General features: G+C 31.4%; 2 protein-coding genes across 4 annotated transcripts; one reads left to right on the top strand and one right to left on the bottom strand.

Annotated features, from left to right (window-relative positions):
* The first annotated feature begins 55 nt into the window (after positions 1-55).
* Positions 56-9,240, top strand: LOC144843171 (rab3 GTPase-activating protein catalytic subunit-like). 2 transcript variants are annotated; one of them, XM_078699910.1, is made up of 20 exons: positions 56-191; positions 773-825; positions 1,089-1,303; positions 1,592-1,670; positions 1,820-1,939; positions 2,554-2,719; positions 2,988-3,087; positions 3,177-3,336; positions 3,594-3,667; positions 3,891-4,147; positions 4,379-4,453; positions 5,821-5,993; positions 6,187-6,241; positions 6,411-6,974; positions 7,216-7,353; positions 7,458-7,574; positions 7,698-7,893; positions 8,146-8,246; positions 8,404-8,619; positions 8,737-9,240. In XM_078699910.1, the coding sequence occupies exons 1-20, from the start codon at positions 174-176 to the stop codon at positions 8,944-8,946; spliced, it is 3,087 nt and encodes a 1,028-aa protein (XP_078556036.1). In that variant the 5' UTR covers positions 56-173; the 3' UTR covers positions 8,947-9,240. The 2 variants fall into 2 exon arrangements, with proteins under 2 accessions (XP_078556036.1, XP_078556047.1); XM_078699921.1 differs by lacking the exons at positions 4,379-4,453; positions 5,821-5,993; positions 6,187-6,241.
* A 611-nt stretch (positions 9,241-9,851) lies between these two features.
* Positions 9,852-20,819, bottom strand: LOC144843337 (dnaJ homolog subfamily B member 11-like). Of its 2 annotated transcripts, XR_013612256.1 has the most exons (10): positions 20,677-20,819; positions 19,961-20,117; positions 14,067-14,158; positions 13,566-13,698; positions 13,281-13,423; positions 12,651-12,791; positions 12,210-12,321; positions 11,395-11,554; positions 10,691-11,159; positions 9,852-10,632 (listed from the first exon to the last, which is right to left on the bottom strand). XR_013612256.1 is itself a non-coding variant. In XM_078700133.1 (9 exons), exons 1-9 carry the CDS (start codon positions 20,736-20,738, stop codon positions 11,095-11,097), a joined length of 1,065 nt encoding a protein of 354 aa, XP_078556259.1. In that variant the 5' UTR covers positions 20,739-20,819; the 3' UTR covers positions 9,852-11,094. The 2 variants fall into 2 exon arrangements, 1 of the variants encoding a protein (XP_078556259.1); XM_078700133.1 differs by having other exon boundaries at positions 9,852-11,159.
* Positions 20,820-21,577: the final 758 nt, after the last annotated feature.

Genomic DNA, 21,577 nt, shown 5'->3' with positions numbered 1-21,577 from the left:
TCCAGAGAGGGCCTCCTACGTTATTTATTTATTTTTTGTAGAAGTTTTTTCTACACGTACGACTATAATTAGAATTTTTTAGAGGATGGCCTAGTAATTATCGGGGTTAAAATATAAGTTTATGTAGTGCTAGAATTGAATTATTTTATATTGAATCTATATGAGTACAAAGTATGTCGGAGGAAACTGAGGTAATATTTAAGAACATTTATGATATAGTAAAAGTAGGGCCTAGCCTAGACTTTAGAGGCCTACCTTATATTATTACCTAGTACTAGGCCTAGTAGGAGGCCTAGACTAGTCTAGGCTAGCTCTTACTTAGTGTTCTTATTAGTAGTACTGTAGTAGAGAAGTAGGCCTAGGCCTGCCCTACTAGTAGAGTGTACCCGTTAGTTGGTAGGCATAGCACTGGCAGGTTCTGTACAGTAGGGAATAATGCTTAGTTAGACAGCTGATTAGAACTATATTTCCCTATTTAAAATGACAGATTTGTTGGCATTTGTCGTATTCGAGTGTACCGTTGAGTTGTTTTTCCGTTGAGTACTTCTTAACGGAGTATTTTGAGCGTTGAGATTCTTCTTAACGAAAAAGCTTTCGTTGTCAACGTTTTCTATCCGAATGACTTTCTGTTGAGCACAAATTTACAATTCGAATACAAAAAGTACTCAACGAATCTTTACGTTGACAACGAAAGTTCCCAATCGAATACAACAATTGCCATAAATGAATTGATTGTGTACAGTATCTGTAATCCGTGATTTTATAATTACAGGATACAGATGTCTTTGAGATTACAGATTTTACAACAGCTTCAGAATGGGAAAGGTGATGTGCAAATCTATTTTATAATCCCGCTACTAAATAAACAACAATTTTAATTTAAGTGCACTCTTTTCATTGTATCACACATTTAGCACTTTTCAACACATCTTTACTAAAGTTTTAAAATAGACCCATCAATATCAGTATCTGTGAACAATATTATTAGTTTTTATGAATCATCAAATTTATATATTTTCTATTATTTAAAAATGTTATAATAAATATATATATTTTTTATCATATTAAAAACTGTTTTGCAAACACAGATTTATAGCACGATTGGAACACATACTCCATGACTGGAAATTAAACATTGTCCCACAAAATGATAAAGTGAAAAAAGGAGAAAATGGTTGCTGGAAAGAAAGACAAGAATTCATACAGTTTGCAAACTTTCGATTTATTATTACTGAGCACAGGCTGTTCTTTGAAGATGAACAGACAGAAGAAGTATCATCTAGTAAAGAAGAAGAAACAGATGGTAAAATGTTTTTTTAATTTATTTTTTATATTATATTGTGTGAAACAATAAACTTGAAACTTGATGCAGTAGAAAATACTGGGTATTATTAAACATTTGACTATGATTATTATTATTATTATTTGAGATAAATTATACTGTCCTAACTCAGATTTTTATTGCACATTACTCTTTTTCCTTCTTATTTCTTTTTCTTCTCTTGAATTTTGTCTGTGGGCTTTTCCCAATAACTAAGCCTTAATAACATTAATATCTAAAAACCGTTTTTTCTTCTTATCCCTACTGTAGATCGTTTGCCACAAACAATGGAGGATATGATCTCAATGGACTGTGACTTTCCACCAAGAGCCCACTGTCTTTGTAGATGGTATGTATACACAGGTGTTTAAAATCAAACTTTTCTGAGGCAGCAGTAGTAGGTATGGCTTTAAAAGGTGAACAATTATGGTACTATACCAAGGAGATTGAAATAATTAATAATAAGATAGTAATACTGTACTTTTTTTCCACATGTAGGTATGGTGTACAACATTTTCTTGTTCTAGCACCCTCTGCGAAAAGTGATGCTATTAGCAGTGAAAGCAAGTGTAACTTATTATTAAGTTCTGCCACAGTTGCCATTAACAATACAAATTGGTATGCACTATATCTTCTATTTAATAGCAAAAAAAGTTTAACCTTTATTGTTATGCCTTTTCCTACAGTTGCCATTGATAAAACAAAAAGCAAAACAATTCTGTTTCAAACAGCAGATTTTTACGTTCTACCACAGTTTTTACTACCACTGTAAAAGTATTTTAACACTAAACCACTGAATTAACACCCTGAATTAGGAATATATTAAGATTGTTTTTATTCAATGCTCCTTTTTGCACTATTAACTATCATTATTATTCAAATCAAAAAGCAAATTATGGAGATACAAATAAAATAAGCAAAAAATCTAAATAAAAACGTAAGTAAAACAACCAGAAAGAAATTGCAGAGCTATCCCTTCCTCAGTGCAGGTGCACTATCATTATTATCTATATTGTACTTCTTGCATATTTATATGGTACTCCCTCCATATTTATTGAAATAATTAGATTATTGTTATGAATTTATTATTTTGATGATGGCTTATTAAATCCCAAATTCATTTATCCCTGACAGAGAATACAATAGGCACTAATTTCCCAACCTTTTTTATAATAAAACACTGAACGCATAGATTTGTACAAAATATAAAATATTCTATTTTAATTTTTCAGTAAAGTTCCAGTATTTGCTCAAATTCAGCAGAAATGGAGGCGAATGTATACTGGAGTGGCTGAAGCTCCCGGTGTTCGTACGACCTTTGACATGGTACACCTGATGAAAGCGCCACCACAGTACAATCACTTACAGGGTCTGTTAAATATTTTCAGATCTAAAATTGTAAGTTGCATTATTGTAATACTTTTTTTAATGTTAATGTTGACTAAATAGTAATGAAAGCAGACATAAGATTGTAACATTGTTGTAGCGAACTATATTGCTGAAATTAGATTAGAAGAGATGCTGGATTGACTATGAGAAGTGTTGATATCAAAAACAAAGAGAAATAATGAAAAAAACTGAGTGGGTGTTGTTTATTTAGACCTGTTGTATTCCTAATGTGTGCATCAAATGAATATCGTTTTATTTTTTGTTTATCTATATTTAGGCTGGTACTGTAAATATACCTTATGTTAATGTGTCAGTACGATTTACATTTGTCCTTCAAGACTGGACTCACTACTCAGCTTGGCCTCAACAACCTCCAGGTAAGGATTTTGACTATTCAAATTATAGACCTTTTTAATTTTCTATTAGTTTAAATAGCAAAAATGCTTGTTTTTTTTTTCAAATTCAGATATTGACGAAGTTGATAATGAGAATGACGTGTCCATAGGTTATGCTGGTTTTAAAAGCTTACCGTTTGGAGCTATAGAAGATCCTATACGTGAACTACATCTGTACACTACATGGCCTTGTTTTACTGAAGATATGATGGTTGATAACAGTTCATTTTCGTAAGTACCTCTAGGTTGATAAATTAATAATTAATTATCTATAAATTGTATTTATTGATTCAATCCTGTTATGGGCGACTTTGGTCGCTGTTGGAAGAAGATGAAATAAAATAAAATAAAAAATAAAAAAACTTGATAGTAGGAAGAATTGTATGGATTGTATGGATTGTTGTGAATGACAAGAATGAAATCAGTTTTTTCTCATTGATTGTATCTTGTAATTTATTTGTAAAGGGTTTTTTTTGCACCCATTTCAGTGACCTTGACCCTTTACGTGCACCTGTATGGTCAGTTCGAGTAAGGATGGTGGACAACCCTGAATGCCTTTTAGGTGAGAATTAATTAATTGTTTTATGAGAGGCACAGGTTGGTTCTATATGAATGTGTACTTGTCCTTCCAAATGGGCTGTTCTGCTCAATTTTCACTAAGTGTTAAATCATTAATTTACTTTTTAAAACTAAAACTAAAAAAGTTAACAAGGAGTCTATACTGTTGAATTTAATCTTAACTTTGATATAATTCATAATCTAAATAACACTAATATTTTTTATAGCGGATTACCTTTTAGAGTTTGAAAAACTATGCAGTCGTAAAGAATCAACTGAGCAATTATTAGGTAAGGCTTACCAAGAGGAGAATGAAGAAAATATTGGAGAGGCCTTGCAAAGGCTTACAGATCCAGGAATGGCATTCATATCCAAGAAGGCAACAGTAGTGAGTAGGTTAAAGACAAGAAGAAAAAAAAGGAGAAAAGTGGAAAGCAATGAACCGGAACCAATTCCAACTGAACTTCTTAATGAAATATTATCAGTAAGTTTTGATATTGTTGAAACTTTTGTCAAATTGAGTTTGAAGTAAGTGCTACTGCTTACTAATTCCCCTTGCCCCCTCTCCCCTCAATTTGGCTTGTGCCTTTTGGCAACTGAGCATGTTTGTTAACACTGAAACCGAGTTGAACTAAAATTTAATTTTGTACTGATACAGGAACTAATTTAAGATGTTTTACAGAAGTATTCATTATCATTTTTTTTTCATCTTTAGTATCTTTTTCCTGATGATGCTGAAAACAGTTCAGAGGAATCAAATCCAGTTAATGATGAACAACAAGAAAACAAGGTAAATAAATCGGGTTTTAGACAACTACTCGTATACTAAATTGTGGCATGATTAAAACAAGAAAACAAGGAAAATAAATTGGGTTTTAGACTACTACTTGTATACTAAATTGTGGCATGATTAAAACAAGAAAACAAGGAAACTAAATCGGGTTTTAGACTACTACTTGTATACTAAATTGTGGCATGATTAAAACAAGAAAACAAGGAAAATAAATCGGGTTTTAGACTACTACTCGTATACTAAATTGTGGCATAATTAAAACATGAAAACAAGGAAAATAAATTGGGTTTTAGACAACTACTCGTATACTAAATTGTGGCATGATTAAAACATGAAAACAAGGAAAACTAGATTTAATTCGTCACTATGACGAATTATAGGTTATATACATTGATTTAAATAAAGATAATTGATTTTTAATAGATATATTGATTGATTGATTGATTTTCTCAGAATCTTTAATTATTTATAATATATGATAGGATCTTGCTAACATGAATACAATAGCCGGTATCACAATCCGATCAAAGATCCCTCTGCGTATAATGTCATAAACCACATTGTTACATAAGTAATAAAGACATAAGTTACTTTTTATCTAGATTTCATTATAAATCATATGTATAATCTATACACTAAGAAATATATTTGAACAAACAATACGGATAATAAAAAAAAATCTTATTTCGTTTCACAAGGTGAGACTCGATCTTGGTACCTTGAATGCCTTGAATTGACAATTTTAAACATTTTAAGCGCGCGTACGCATGCGTTATATGGGCTATGCACGTAATTATATTGCCATATGATGAAATATGACCTGAAATTTATGAGTACCAAATTTTGTTTAAAGTGATTCATGATTATGAAGATATGATTACAAACGTGATTTCGTTAAATCCCGCGTAATTTTTGATTGCGCATCGTGAAAACATAACCACATCGATTCCTGGCCATAAGGAATATACTCTGAAAAATTGACTTAGCTTGATGAAACTGATATCAAGATAATTGACGGACAAAATAGTGCTAAGAAAGAATAAATAAAGATTCTGACAGAATCAAGAGGTTATATGCATGATAATGCATATAACCTAATAAATCAGGTTTTAGACTACTACTCGTTTACTAAAAATTGTGGCATAATTTATTTTTGTCAAATGATGAAGTTATTTGAAAGAACTAGAGTAAGTGCTTTAAAGTATTTGTATGCCAGCCTGCTTTTCTTTAAGCAGGCTGTTTATCTGAACATTGTCACTTGTACTAAAGTGTAGTGTATGATAAAAATGATTTAGATTTTTAAACTTAATTTATGAATGTAAGTATAACCCATACAAATGTTGATTCATGTCATTTTCCCCCAGGAAAAGTATCGTCATTTCAAAACTGCACCTGAAGGAAGCTTAGTATATAAGCTTGCTGTGTGTATGTGTGTGGTTAACTATAACCATGGTGGAATGAAAGGAGCTGCACATCTATGGCATGAATTTTTACTAGAGTTGCGGTACAGACTGGAAAGTAAGACATTAATATCAGGGTAAGTTAATGTATTGTTATGTGTGTTTGTCGTTTACTACTATACATACTGTATGATGCTTAAGTAGTAAGGATTTTGCTTATGAGAGAAAGGCTAGTACTGTGGAAGAACCATGGCCCTGAGATTGGTAAGTAATCATGCCATTAAAATACCATTACCAATCGAGAGAATATACACACTTATATTTTTTTAGGTTGAATTCTGGTTCTCCTAACCTTGGTTACTGTATACTTCATCAAAAACTGCAGGTAAGATTATTGCTTCAAATGAATGGAACCTCATAAATGAGAATAACTACTTCAACAAGGAAATGATATGTATCTTAAATCCTCATTTTAAATAGAAAAGGTGTAACTACTGTGGTGTTATCTTGATCTAATGTTTTAATAAATAATGTTTTATGATTTTATTTTATAGATGTTAAATTGTTGTATTTCACGGAAGATAGCAAGAGAAAGAAGATTAAAACAAACAAACTCACAAACAACTACTGAAACTAATAATGAAATTAGCTCCCATCAAGAAATAACCAATACTAAAGAAATACAAAGTAGCAGTGTGTCTGTAAGTGCAGAAGAGGAAATGGTCACTGATGAATTACAAGGATCAGAGTGGAGTGTTAAAAGCAATAAAACAGACAGTGATAGTGATGAAGAATTCTTTGAATGTGATGATGATAGCAGACATTTTGATGATAAATCTTCTAACTCTGACGAAAAAAATATATCGGAAGAAAAATCAGGAAGTTTAGAAGGTACAAGTGATGATGCCAGAACTGACACATCTCCAGATGCTTCATCATTATCAACTGTAACATCACAACAAATATCACCAGAGGAAGAGGAGGAGGAGTCTTTAGGTTCAATAGAGACTAAAAACTTTGTAGATTCGGTTGCTCACCAACCTGAGGGCAGGCTTCGGCAGTGTGATGATTTGCTTCTGCAGAGCTGTAAGGAGCCATTATATATACCCATTATGCAGGTTAGATTTTAATGCTTTTTGTAGGTTAATAATTATCTTAAAGCATTCTTATATGGGATTTCAGAAGACTAATTTAACAGCGTTTTTAGTCGCGTGCAACGCGACTCTACAGCTCACTGTGTCGGTCGGTTGGTCGGTCGGTAAACACTAACTTGAGCACGCGACTGCAGCCATCTATATGGCCTTGTTTATTATTATATAAATAAATGTGTAAAGTAACTATAATTTGTATTTGTTGTAGGATCCAGCCCCAATGACAGAGGACATGCTTGAGGAGCATGCTGAGATCCTAGCCCAGCTAGGCACGTCCAGTGAAGGTGCTGAGTTGAGGGCTAGAATGCAAAGTGCTTGCTTACTCTCAGACATGGAATCATTCAAGGTAGGGATACCCTGCTGACGTTTTTTTGACTGTGCTCTATGACTTACGGTGCTACAGATGTTTTAAATATTTCTTTGATTGATTTCATTTATTTTTTGTCATAGGCTGCCAATCCAGGATGTATCTTAGCAGATTTTGTAAGATGGTATTCTCCAAGAGACTGGATCGAGGAGGTTAATGATGATGGAGTTGTAAAGGGTTCACTGAGTCAAAGAATGAAGGTATTTTAATCTATAATTTTTGTTGGATGTTATTGAATTTAAATTTTCTGAATTGTTGTTATGATGCCATTATAATGAACTAATACATGTAATTGCTTTACATATTATTATTATTATTATTAGATTCCTGGTAATACTTGGCAAGAAGTATGGAACCAAGCAAAACCCTGTCCAGCACACCGACAAAGACGATTATTTGATGACACCAAAGAAGCTGAGAAAGTGCTACATTTCTTAAGTTCAATGACACTAGGAGATTTGGCTCTTCATTTAATACCTGTGCTTATACATACTGCACTTATACGAGTTGAACAAGCAGGTACGGTGGTATTAGTCAGTATTAGCCAGTATACTGTAGTACTGTAATTCCCTTTATCAATTCATGTTTAGTTCATTCAATGTACTAATTTGTGATTTGTGTGGCTGAGTACTAAACTCGTTTAGTTTTCAGTAAGTCTATCAGTCCTTCACTAAGCTGTTAATTTGGTTCTCTTAAACATTTCATAAAACAGTAATTTCTACCATTTTTGTATTTCACTGAAACTGAATAAAAACCGTTTATAATTTTCAGAAATGAAGAACCTGCCAGTTCTAAAGACAACCCTAGAACAGATTATCTCATCAGCCTCTAAGACTACACGCAGTGCTTCACAAGAGGTTACCAAGTATCAGGTAATTAAAAAGTTGGTGTTAGTACTTTGGAATTTTGCCAAATCATGAACAAATTACTGTCATCGTCATTCCTTGGCTACGTCAACGTTTTGACAAAAAATATTATTAAAAATGCTAGCTTACAGTGTCTTAATATGAATTACTTTTGTAATTTCAGGATTTAATCAAACAAATTAAGTTGGTTGAGGCAGTTATTGCCCGTTCTGAGTCACTGAAGACCAAATTCAGTCCCCAAGCAACAGGAACTAAGAACCAAGCCGAGATGGAAACATTTGTGTCTAGCCTCCTTGAACAACCCGAGGTTCCTGTTATTGGAGCTGCTAAAGGGCCAGCTGGCTCACTTATCAAGAAGCTGTTCATCGATGCACAAAGGGTATATATAAATTGCTTTTTTTTAATTGAAGCCCACAAACCAAATCTGCTATCAAGGAATTTCTCCCATATAAAAATAATAAATAAAAATAAACTTTGTTTCATTCGTTCCTTGCAGACTTTTAAATCAACAGATGAAGAAGGATCGTCAACAGGCCAGAATACATCTCAATTCCCACGACCTACAGGTCGAGAGTTTATACTGAGGACAAGTGTTCCACGACCAGCACCATACTCCAAGCCAACTCATCAACGAATGTTTTGTGTTTTGATGCAAGATGAATTTAGGATAGCTGGCGCTTTCTCGGAGGACACTTCATTCCAATAAAATATAATAATTTTCTGCTTAAAAATATTAAGCTTAAAAGTGCACTGTTAATGAATTTAATCAAATGAATATAGGTCTGTACTGTATCTTACAGAAATTACAAAAATATACTATTATTTTAGTTTTTTTGTGTGCGAAAAACAACATGTAAACTATGGCAGTGTATTAGAAGTAATTGAAACCTACTTGAGAGAATGTTGTATTAAATTATTGTATTAAATCTAATATATTATATCATTTAGTAAGAATCATAGATTTTAAATAAATTAGCTCTGTTTTGCTGAGTGAAATCTTCTTTTGTTTTGAGAGATTGACATATAACAATACATTGTGCAGAATGTAAATGAAACTACAAGTTCTTATTACCGTAATGGAAATCCTAAATGTAATCCTACATGACAAGTCTAGCCCCCTCTTATATTGTCGAAAGTTCTTGGAACTGTGGGGCAGGGCATAGTACCAAGCAGACAATTATTTTTTTGTCAAACGTCGTCCAATCGTTGTACCAAAGCAGTTCAGAATACGCGTGATGAACTGTGCTATGCTAAATAGCCAATAAACAGCAACAACAGTGACAGCCGATTCAGCCAATTAAAAGTAAGAAAAACATCTTCAAATTTGCATAATTAAAAGTTTACGTCAAGTCGATCACAAACTTAGCCTACTTCTGCCATTTTGGAAGTCGACGGTGGTGAAGACACAAGCCTTGAGTAATTGAGAAGATAATAGGTAGGTGGCATTAAATACATTAATAACGTATATTTATGAGGCAACAGAAGCAGAAGAATTTTTTTTATTTTAGTTTTTTTTTGTGCGAAAAACGACATGTAAACTATGGCAGTGTATTAGAAGTAATTGAAACCTACTTGAGAGAATGTTGTATTAAATAAAACACATCAAAGAAATTCTGAATTCATCAAGTTTATTGTTTCACTACTTCATGTGAAATCTTTTTGAACAATATTGAGATAACACTGTTGTTTGAGGTACGATAGTATTAAAATTGATATTGAATTTTGAGCCTGTTGAATGCAAAACAAATAATTCTATCAAATAGAATTACAATCATATTTTCACATCAAAACTTCAGTGAAATCATAATAAATAAAAGCTTTTTTGTACAGTTATATCGTTTATTTACTATTTAAATTTTAAAATAAAGAATCTGGCTTGTTTTTAATAATTTCTTGTTCAATTTATGTGATGATCAACAGTCAGTTAAAAAAGTTAAAATTCTAACAAATAAATGAAGATCAATTATTAATGAAAACTAAAATAAGCCTATTTACAATGTTATTTAGGTTTTATCATCTGTATAACATTCTAGCTTCTAAGGCACTTGTAAAAATACTGTGGATATATGTATCAACAAAATCATTACATTTCTAATTATCAAGTCAAAAACAAACCATGGTTAAGAGTATGCAAGACTATTTTAAAGTTGCATTTAATTTATTTACCTAAAATGAATCAAATACAAATGTGTAAAATATATAATTGTATTACAGTATAAACAAATTATACATTTATTAACTTAAACATTTTATTGAAATCACTCAATTTATGACATCATCATAAATAATGTATTCAATTCATTAATAATTATTAGGACATCATGCACATATGACATAGTCCTCTCACATCACCTAGCCAACTCTGCAATTTAACACACAGGGGTATCAACACCTAGATAACACACACAGGGGTATCAACACCTAGCAAACACACACAGGGATATCAACACCTACATTTTGTATGATGTGCACCTCGGTCATTGTGTAAATTTCAGAGTTTTGTTAGGCGATGTGAAAAGGGTAATAACAGTCAATAAACATCAACATGCATAGCAATCAAATGTGTAAATATAAATTGATAGAAATAATAAAATTTATAGAGTTTTATTAATACTAGAACATTGCAATAATATACAGTATTTAAATAACAAATTTTGAATCACTATTAAGCGACTACGAATCTATCATATCAACCATGGACAACATAAAGTAACAACATGACATCATTAGTTAAATGAATGAATGATGACATCATCAGGGTAATGACGTAATTGATGGAATGTCATTCTCATATAAACAACTCCGCATGTTATGTTTAAAAAAGAACAGCAGCCTCTTGTTAACACACTTTACATCAATACCCTTGTAAGCCATTATATACTGTTGGTTTAGATACTTCATTTAAAATTTGTTTAAATTCTGCAATAAAAGAAAACAATAACATTTAAACAATATCCACACACTGCATCATTAATTTGTTACATTTTAAAAGTTTGTTGCGCAATAGACCAAACTTTTGGTATGTTTTAACAACACTAACCACTTGGTACTGGTTGTGGTGATCCATTTGCAGGTCAATGTAAGCTATACATGTGATAGGGTGAAGCGTCAGAGGCATTAACATGCAATTTAACATAATAAACAAAACACTTACTTTCTTTATTTTCATCTGATATTTCACCTTTTGGAAATTTAACATCAAATGTTATGAACAGTGATCCTTTATTGTTGTTATTATCGTAAAATGGCATTCCTTCTCCGGTTTTTCGTATACGAGCTCCAGGCCACGTAATTTTATCTCGAACCACATGAACCTAAATAAAAAATTCAATATAAATACTAGCCATACAAAAAATGATTTTACAAATTCTTATTATTTAGTTACATTTTGTTGTATTAGCTATAATGGTAGCGGTAGTTTTTTCCAACAATTTTGATCATATGTATGGATGCGTGCAGTAGCAAAATGTGTCATAGTATCTTTATTTGTCGATTAAAACTGAAATTAACAGAAATTTGCTTTGAAAAACTGGCATATCATATAAAAATATAAATAAAACAGTAAAAATACACAGAAAATTGCACAACACAGAATAGCATGCTAACAACACAGAAACAACACATTAGTCTGATAAAAGATTAAAAATTACTTATTATTGATTCAATATTACACATTAATGGTAATTAAAATAAGTTTATATGTTTACAAGAGTACAATTAACCTAACACATCAAAAATGCACTCTCCTATTTACCGTTTAACTTTAGAGTTGTATAAATGTATTGCATTAGATACAAAAGAGCACGCAAGAGCGCATACCAGAATTCATCAAGACAAATTGCTTATTTAGAGGGTGCGTTTCATCACCAATGATGCTTTTTACTTTTTTCTTATAATATATAAACTCTCTTTTAGTAAATATAAATACTAATAATACTTAGTAGTGAACGAAGACTTTGTAGGCCTTACCTTATGTCCATCTAAGTGTGTAATATCCATTTCAAATCCTACTAAAGCATCTTGTAGGGATATTGTTACATTCGTATAAAGGTCATTGCCCTTCCTTTCAAATCTAGGATGTCTAAATGAAAGAGGACAGAATCTTTGTTAATAGTTCCCTTTAATATTAGCATTAAATATATTAACATAATACATTATTGATAGTATCAGTTATTATCAAAATAAGACCACAAATGGTCTGAAATATCATTTTATAACTGTGATTTCTAATTTCTGCATACTTCAATTCAATAAACTTTATTGTCAAACTCATGAATGGAATACTGTATAAATTGTTGCTTATTTACAGTATTACAGTACAGTAAATAATAGAATATCAGAATTTCTGGAAACCAGACATATATTAGGTCAGCCCAAGGGTGTCTGGTATTGGGAGAGATTAACACTTACTTTGCAGCAATAATATAAAACTTAAGATCTCCAGCTTCCCCGTCGATGTTTGGTTCACCTTCGGCTATGAACGAGTATTCTTGTCCGTCAACCATACCTGGTTCAACCTCTAATTCTAGAATCTTTTCTTCATTTACTAATCTATATAGAATAGAACAAAACAGTTTTTGGAAGCTCATCATAAAAGACAATTAGAGTAAAACTCACTAATTCTCTGCCCTAAACTCCATAAAGCATTACATAGTTAATAACATGACTAAGTTAATCACTAAATTGTACCACAATACTGATTTCATGCATCCCCATTAAATAAAAACAGGCCTTGTCTTTTCAAAATTATAGGTGTGCTACAAATTGCACTCCTCAATACATTCAGGGATGCTGTAGGTATGTGCTGTTTGTATGTTGTTGTGTAGAAGTTTACCAAATTTAAGCGTGTTGTAAATCGCACTCCTCAAGGGCAGTTTAGAAGTGTGTTAGGCGAGTGATCGCACTCACTTGCCTTAAAAGATAAGGCCTGTAAAAACATAAGGTAGTTTAGAATCAACTTATTTCTTCATTATTTTTGGTGAAGATTGCCTTCCATACATGTCTGTCTTTGTTCTATATTTGAAAGAGAACTACACTTACTTAACATTTGGACATTCATCACAAACTTCGTGTTGAGACATTTGAAATCTTCCTGGGCCTAACTGCATTGTTCGCATCTCCTGTCGACAGTTGCACTTCCTTGTTCCAGATGAGGTATGAGGTACGGGCCTATACCTTACAATCTAAAAAAAGAAGAGAGTTAAAATAAATTGATCCAGGATTTTTAAAAAAGATGAAGACTAATGTCCTATCATTTGCATTATAATTACTGAAATTTAGTAAGGCCCTGGATTACTTTGGGTCGGTTTAGCATTGGATTCTTACCTCTACAAAGTTACCAGTATACAGTTCTTCTAATGATACCTCAAGATCTACATGTACATCATCTCCTCGTGGGACATCATCATTATGTGAATGATGATGACCACCAAAATGGAATCCAAAGTCACCAAAAAAACTAATGGAAGAAATTGAAAGTTTTGTACATAATAAAATATTTTATTAATAGATAACATCAACCTTCATTAAACTTTGTTATAACCTTGTTTTGAACAAAATTGGATGAATGTTATAAATTTGGCTTAGGCTTATACCACTGCATAACAATATAGGACAACATACAGGAAATCTAACATTGTATTTTGAAGTGGGATTATATCTGATCACTAATCAATATTAATTCTAATTGGTTCGAGTTTCAAACAATTTGAAAGTGCACTACCAGCACAACTATAAGTCAAAATCACTTCAATTTGAATTTATTTTGAATTAATTATTAAATGCAAATTTCTGTATTTTTTTTTAAATAAAGAAGCTATTTCCTACCTTGAGAATGGATCTCTGTGGCTACCAGTATCTTTTAGACCTTCTTCTCCATAGTTATCATATTGTTTACGTTTTTCTTCATCTGATAACACCTAAAATTTATTAATTCAAAGTAATTATTATCAATACTTAATGCAGGATACTATTTATTAATATATTGAAATAACAAATTTAATGTGGTGTAGTAATTAAACAGTATTTTTAATTATATATTAAAATAGAATATAATATATTGATAATGTTAAATTTAATCATATACAAATATAAAAACAAACTAGAATTTAATTCGTCACTTTGACGAATTATAGGTGATCATTTTTATCATTTTACTGAAATTAATTTTTTTTAAACATGCATGTACGTTAACATACGATCGGAAAATGTTGATGTATGCCATCCTATTATATGCTTATAGTGCTGAGTTGTGCCTATATGCCATATACAATATGTACAGTATATACTGTATATCTATATACAGTGTAGCATAGGTGAAATTACGGGACACACATGTTCTAATTTTTTGGCATGATGACGTTATCAAACTAAACTTTAAGATGACGATTTCGAAAGATAATTAATTGAGCAAAAAAATATAAGATTTGGAAAAAAATTTGGCTCGTAGAAGCGCTGTGCGCGCTCTTTGAATTGTGTATAACTTTGACGAAAAATATGAAAAAACTAATTTTTCACTTCAACTGGCCATATGTTAACGTCACAACATCCGATAGGCTTAATTTTTATATGAATTAATATCTACATTTCATCAGCTTTCATAATAAATTATAATCATCAAGGTAACCTTCAATTCTGAAGAGCTGTAAGATATTCAAATTTACTGCGAAGGTGAAATTACACGGCCTACGTTATTCAAGTTTTTACGCGTGATGACGTCATTAAAATGAAGATAGTGTCAACTCATGATAAAGATAATTAATTAAGCAAGCACATACTGAAAGTTGTGCGAAATTCGAGCACGCATAACCAAGATGCGCTCTGTTGAATGTGATAATCTACACAAAAAGATAACAAATCCTAATTTTTAAATTCAAGTGGCCATTTGATGACGTCAAAACATTTTGTACGTAAAATGTGTACATGAATTCATATCTACAACTCAATGGCTTCCAGAATAAGTTAAAAAAATCGGGGGTCATCTTGCATTCTGAAGAATTATTTTCATTTTAAAAAAGACCTATTTTTCACCATTTTCAGAACTTTTGTAAAATTAATGTGCGCATTTTGTCATTTTTAACGTGCTCGTATAGCGTTATTTTAAGTCGGAACTGACTCATATTTGGTGAATGTACTAAGGATGGTGAGTAGAATGAGATTTGTAAAAAAAAATTATATTTTTTACGCTTTTTAAGTATCGCGCGCGCAAAAACGCATTTTTGCGCAGTAATTTTTTAAAACACGCAAATGGCCTAATTCATGCTCTAAATTGATCAAAACTTAATTTTGAGCGTTTTAAATTTTTAACGCGCGATATCACGCGCATGAACCTACGTGCGCGTGCGTTTTTATTTGCTAATATTTTTACCCTTGATCTGAAGTTTACGTGTAGTGAATTTCATTAATATGTGATAATGAATTATGGAGATATGATTGATAATGTGATTTCGCAAAATGGCGTATAAATGTCGTCACGGATGAGTGATCACGCTGGAAAGCTTATTAGGATTAAGTTATATTATTTGAAAGATATTCTGAAATTTTTGTAATCATTGACATTAAACTTTTTGAGATAATTGTTACACAAAATAGTGTACAGAAACAATAAAAAGAAAGAAAAAAACAATAAAGATTTTATACAATAACTAGAATTTAATTCGTCACTTTGACGAATTATAGGTGATCATTTTACTGAAATTATTTTTTTTTAAACATGCACGTACGTTAACATACGATCGGAAAATGTTGATGTATGCCATCCTATTATATACGCTTATAGTGCTGAGTTGTCTATATGCCATATGTACAGTATATACTGTATATCTATATACAGTGTAGCATAGGTGAAATTACGGGACACACATCATGTTCTAATTTTTTGGTATGATGGAATTATCAAAATAAACTTGAAGATGACAATTTCGAAAGATAATTAATTGAGCAAATAAATATAAGGATTGGAAGAGAATTTGACACGTAGAAGCGCAATGCGCGCTCTTTGAAATTTGTATAACTTCGACTAAAGAAATTTAAAAACAACGTTTTAACTTCAACTAGCCATATGATAACATCACAACATCCGTATGAATGTGAATTCAAATCTACATTTCATCAGCTTTCATAGTAAATTATAATCATCAAGGTCACATTTAATTCGGAAGAGCTGTAAGATATTCAAATGTATGGTGTAGGTGAAATTACACGACCTACGTTATTCAAGGTTTTACGCGTGATGACGTCATCAAAATGAAAATGTTGACAACTCATGAGAAAGATAATTAAATGAGCAATCATATACAAAAAATTGAGCGAAAATCGGGCGCAAAATAACCGAGATGCGCTCAGTTGAATGTGATAATCTATGACAAAAGAGAAAAAAACCTAATTTTTAAATTCAAGTGGCCATGTGATGACGTAATACCATTTTGTACGTCTAATGTGTATATACATTTATATCTACAACTCAATGGCTTCCCGAATAAGTTAAAAAATTTAGGGGTCATCGTCCATTCTGAAGAGTTATTTTCATTTTAAAAAAGACATATTTTTCACCATTTTCAGAACTTTTGTGAAATTAATGTGCGCATTTTGTCATTTTTAACATGCTCGTATAGCGTTATTTTAAGTCGGAACGAACTCAAATTCGGTGAATGTACTAAGGATGGTGAGTAGAATGCGATTTCTACAAAAAAATCGTATTTTTATGCTTTTTAAGAATCGCGCGCTCAAAAACGCATTTTTGCGCAGTAATTTTTTGAAACACGCAAATGGCCTAATTCATGCTCTAAATTGATTAAAACTTAATTTTGAGCTTTTTAAATTTTGAACGCGCGATTTTACGCGCATGACCCTACGTGCGCGTGCGTTTTTACTTGCTAATATTTTTACCCTTGACCTGAAGTTTACGTGTAATAAATTTCATTAATATGTGATAATGAATTATGGAGATATGATTGATAATGTGATTTCACAAAATGGCGTATAAATGACGTCACGGATGAGTGATCACGCTGAAAAGCTTATTAGGACTAAGTTAAAGTATTTGAAAGACATTGTGAAATTTTGGTAATCATTGACATTAAACTTTTTTAGATATTTGTTACACAAAATAGTGCCCAGAAACAATAACAACAACTAGACATGTAACTCGTCACTTTGACGAGTTTGGTTTTCCGCCGCGCAAGTGGTGCAACATGAACGTGTAACGACGTACCTTACCGTACCGAACATTAAGGGGATAGGTTGAGGACAAAAGGAAGTGTCCACGTTGGCATTATGACCTGAACTGAAGAATATGATATGTTTTTATTGCTGAATTCTATTATTTTGATTCATATATAGTATACACAGTATAATCTGTATCCATATCACATACAGTGTAGAATAGGTGAAATTACGGGACCCGCTATTTATTGCAATTTTTAACATGGCGACGGCATCAAAATGAAATACAAAGATAGCAATTTCGGAAGGATATTATCTCAGCAACAACATATTAACGTGCAAAAGAAATTTGAATACGTGAAATATTGATGCGCGCTCTTTTAAATGCAATGAATTATGACGCAAAAGATGAAAATACGACTTTTTTCATTTAACTGGCCATATGATGACGCCACAACATCCGATTGGCAAAATTTTCACATGATTTCGTATCTAAAATCCAATAGCTTCCAGAAAACGTTTTAATCGTGATTATCAAATTTTATTCTTACGAGCTATAACAGATTAAAATTTACTGTAAAGATGAAATTAATGCCACATGTAATTTAAATTTTTAGGAATGATGACGTCAAAAAAATTTAAATATTTATAATTCATGCGAAAGACAGTTGATTGACCTAGACAATATCAAAATTTGGGTGAAAATGGAAAACGGATAAGTGGAGATGCGCTCTATTAAATGTGATGAGCTATGACGAAAGATACAAAAATCCTAAATTTTATATTAGCGTGGCCATACGATGACGTCACAATGTCCGGTTAGCCATATTAATATATGATCCGATATCTACAACTCATTAACTTTCAGAAAATGTCATCCACAAAAAGTTGACCGTGCAGTTTAGAAATTACGACTGTTTAAAAAAAGGCATAATTTTGACGATTTTTTTAACTTTTTCAACAAAAACTCGTGCAAATTGTCCAATTCCACGTGCTCGTATGACGTTACTTTAAGTCGAAATTGTTTAAAAGTTGGTAAAATTACTAGAAAAGGCTGGAAAAACATAAATCACGCGAAAAAAATATGTTTTTAATGCTACGTGCGCACCGCACACGTAAAAAATTTGCGCACGCGTGGGAATTTTTTACATGCTTAAAACGACATGAAACGCGTAGAAACTTGATTAGAAAATAATTTAGCGCATTTTGAAATTTTAAATGCGCGTGCGCGCGTAACTTTGTGTAAAACACGCAATTTTGGTTCGACAGAAAGTTAGCGCATGATATAAATTAAATTTGTGCAAAGTTTCAATATAAAATGTTATTTGGTTTTTGACCTATGTTAAATACGAGAAAATCGTTAAATCGCGCGTACGTCACGTTGCGCAATTGTAAACATCATGAAAAGCTTCGCTTGACGACGTTACATAAATGTCAAAATGTTAACATAGTTCACAAAATGTTATGTTTGCAAGTTTCAGAGAAAAGCGATACACAAAAATCATACAGAAAGAAAGAAGATAAATAAAAAGTTGATGATGATGATGATTTCGTACAATCACAAGAGGTTTTCCTGCAACTTCGTTGCGGAAAACCAATAAAGATTTGATACAATAACAATAGGTGATCATTTTATTCTAAATGATCACCTAACAATAGGTGATCATTTTATTCTAAATGATCACCTAATTATAAATACTGTATTTAATTTAATAATTCCCAATAAAACTAGGCCTGTATAATTATAATATAGGCCCACTACTAGTCTGAATAAAATAGTTGAATTATTAATTTTAAAATTTATAATGTATTAATTATCAAATAAAACATGTTATTTATAAACAAAAACATACATCATAAAATGGTATACACCACCATACAAATTCAAATTATCCTCCCTATGTTTTTATTGTGTTAGTAATAACTAATACTTATTAGCCAATCACGTTTGGCCACATTTACTCAAATCAACTACTTGGGCTATTCCATTAGGTAGTAGGTTAAATAGATACTGTCTGTTTAAATATAATTATAAATGAGAATCTAGTTTCCTTTAAAATAAAAGATGTGAGATCAGTTGTAAGCATAGATTAGAAAGTGCCTTGTGTTTAAAGTTCATAAGTACCAGGTTAAACAAAAATTATTTATTTATAGACATTTAATTTAAAACATCAATAAATATGAGAAGGATACTACACTTGGTATGTATTAATAAAGTTAATATCAGTAATTACAAATAATTTTCATCCAAGGACCAAGAGTAAATAAATAAATATGGTACAAGGTTTTACTCTTTTCTTTTAATCTCATAATAATCTATCTTTATAAAGTGATATACAAGAAGTTAGGATAGATACAATTTGTAACAATTTAATCAATAATATTAATAATCTAAAATATTTTGAATCATTTCAATATAATACTACACTATATTCCAAACACAGAAAAACATTTAAGCGATATCATGATATACATATACCTTGGGTAAACAAACTTTGGCTGCTAATTATTCTTTAGAATAAATATTAAACTTAATACAGTATTATTAAATGACCTACCTCATAGGCTGCTCCTAAATCCTTGAATTTCTCCTCAGCTTCAGGATCACCCTGGTTTTTGTCAGGATGATACTGTATTGCTAATTTCCTATATGCTTTTTTAATTTCATTTTTTGTTGCTTTTTTCGTGACGCCCAATATTTTGTAGAAATCACGCCTATTAAGATAGGAATAATAATTGTATTGTTATTGTTAAATATTATTATTAGTGTTCTTATTATAAAAATTGACTAGGAAAGGGCCTTTTTTAGTAAAAACTACAGTAGGCCATACCTAGGCCTATGTTAGCCTAATAATGATTGTTGATTTATAGATTATTTTATATCAATCAGTTTTTATAGGCCTACTAGGCCTAGGCCTATTATAAATAAAAATTATTAAAAAATAAAAGTATACTTTAATTATAGGCCTATTTATTTAATAAATCTAAATTTTAAAAATATTAATATTTACAAAAATTACAAATAACAAATTGATCTAGGCCTATCCACAATATGTTCTAATCGGTCCCAATAGGTACACGTAGGCGTTTATGACTGCCTGACGGAATTCATCGAACCCCTGTGTGTTTACCTGTCACAGTACTTCCCTATCTCGTGTGCGCCTAGCGAGGATAGGCATGCATGCTATTACTAGCAGGCTAGGCCTAGAAAATAATTAGCATGTGTACCGATTGGCAGATAATTTAGTTCATAAAGAAATATATTATTACTTACCCAGCTAATACTGTAAGAGAAACTTGAAAAACAAGAACTAGTAAACGTATTAAATAATTCATTATTTAGAAACTTAATTAAATTGACCGGTAGAACATAATAAAAAGTACACTGCCTTTTTTGTGTGCAGCTGATGTGTTGTGCGATCGCGAGTGGTTGATTTCCTTTCCGATCCGATCCCTTATTAATTGTCATGATTGTAGAGGGCGGAATTTACAATTGTTAAAAGTTTTTTAGTACAAAATAGGCCTCAAAATAGCCCATATTTAAAAACATTCTGCCAGGAATTTAAATATAGACCTAAACGTCGTATTTAAACAAGTATATAACAAATGTCTACTAGACAGTTATACCATATGAGAAAAGTAATTATAAATATTTAAGAATTCGTAAACCCATTCTTCTTTTAATTAAAAGGTCGTAAATGTAAGTCAATGATGAATATTATATTAATGACAATGTTTTTAATGTAATTTTTCTTAGGCCTCTAGATCATCTAGATAGTGGTGGTATTTTGTTGAAAACTGATTTTTGTTTATTTCATGAAATTGATATTTAAAGATAGGATTGGTTATGTTGGGCCTAGATTGTCGTTTGTAAGTTGTCATTTGGTGCTATTGATCATGGCCAAATTTAACAAACATTTGTCAATCTTTATACCAGCACAAACTCAGGAACGGGTGATGTAGAGAGTGATAAAGAGAAGGCGACTGACAAGGGGTGGACACCTTCTTCGTCTACACTCTGATATCCAGCGTAAGAAGCTCTTCGAATCTATGAAAAAGTCAAGAGACCAGGACGATAATAAACTAGAGAATGATACGAAAATAAAAATAATAACGTTCGTGATCTTGATGATGATATTTAAAATTGGCCAGGTTCTTTCTTTTATAAACAAATT

Source organism: Antedon bifida, chromosome 1 (assembly GCF_963402885.1).
Source record: "Antedon bifida chromosome 1, ecAntBifi1.1, whole genome shotgun sequence".
Taxonomy (NCBI): domain Eukaryota; kingdom Metazoa; phylum Echinodermata; class Crinoidea; order Comatulida; family Antedonidae; genus Antedon; species Antedon bifida.
Note: the sequence above shows the minus strand (reverse complement) of the source record. Positions and strands in the feature narration are given on the sequence as shown.

Excerpts from the sequence above, each read along its gene's own strand:
- LOC144843337 (XM_078700133.1), bottom strand. The coding sequence starts at position 20,738 with ATGAATTATTTAATACGTTTACTAGTTCTTGTTTTTCAAGTTTCTCTT. Across the intron at positions 12,792-13,280 it reads GATGAATGTCCAAATGTTAA|ATTAGTAAATGAAGAAAAGA; the intron begins GTAAGTGTAGTT and ends TATTCTATATAG. Across the intron at positions 12,322-12,650 it reads TTTTATATTATTGCTGCAAA|ACATCCTAGATTTGAAAGGA; the intron begins GTAAGTGTTAAT and ends TCTTTCATTTAG.
- LOC144843171 (XM_078699910.1), top strand. Across the intron at positions 6,242-6,410 it reads TACTTCATCAAAAACTGCAG|ATGTTAAATTGTTGTATTTC; the intron begins GTAAGATTATTG and ends TTTATTTTATAG. Across the intron at positions 8,247-8,403 it reads AAGAGGTTACCAAGTATCAG|GATTTAATCAAACAAATTAA; the intron begins GTAATTAAAAAG and ends TTGTAATTTCAG.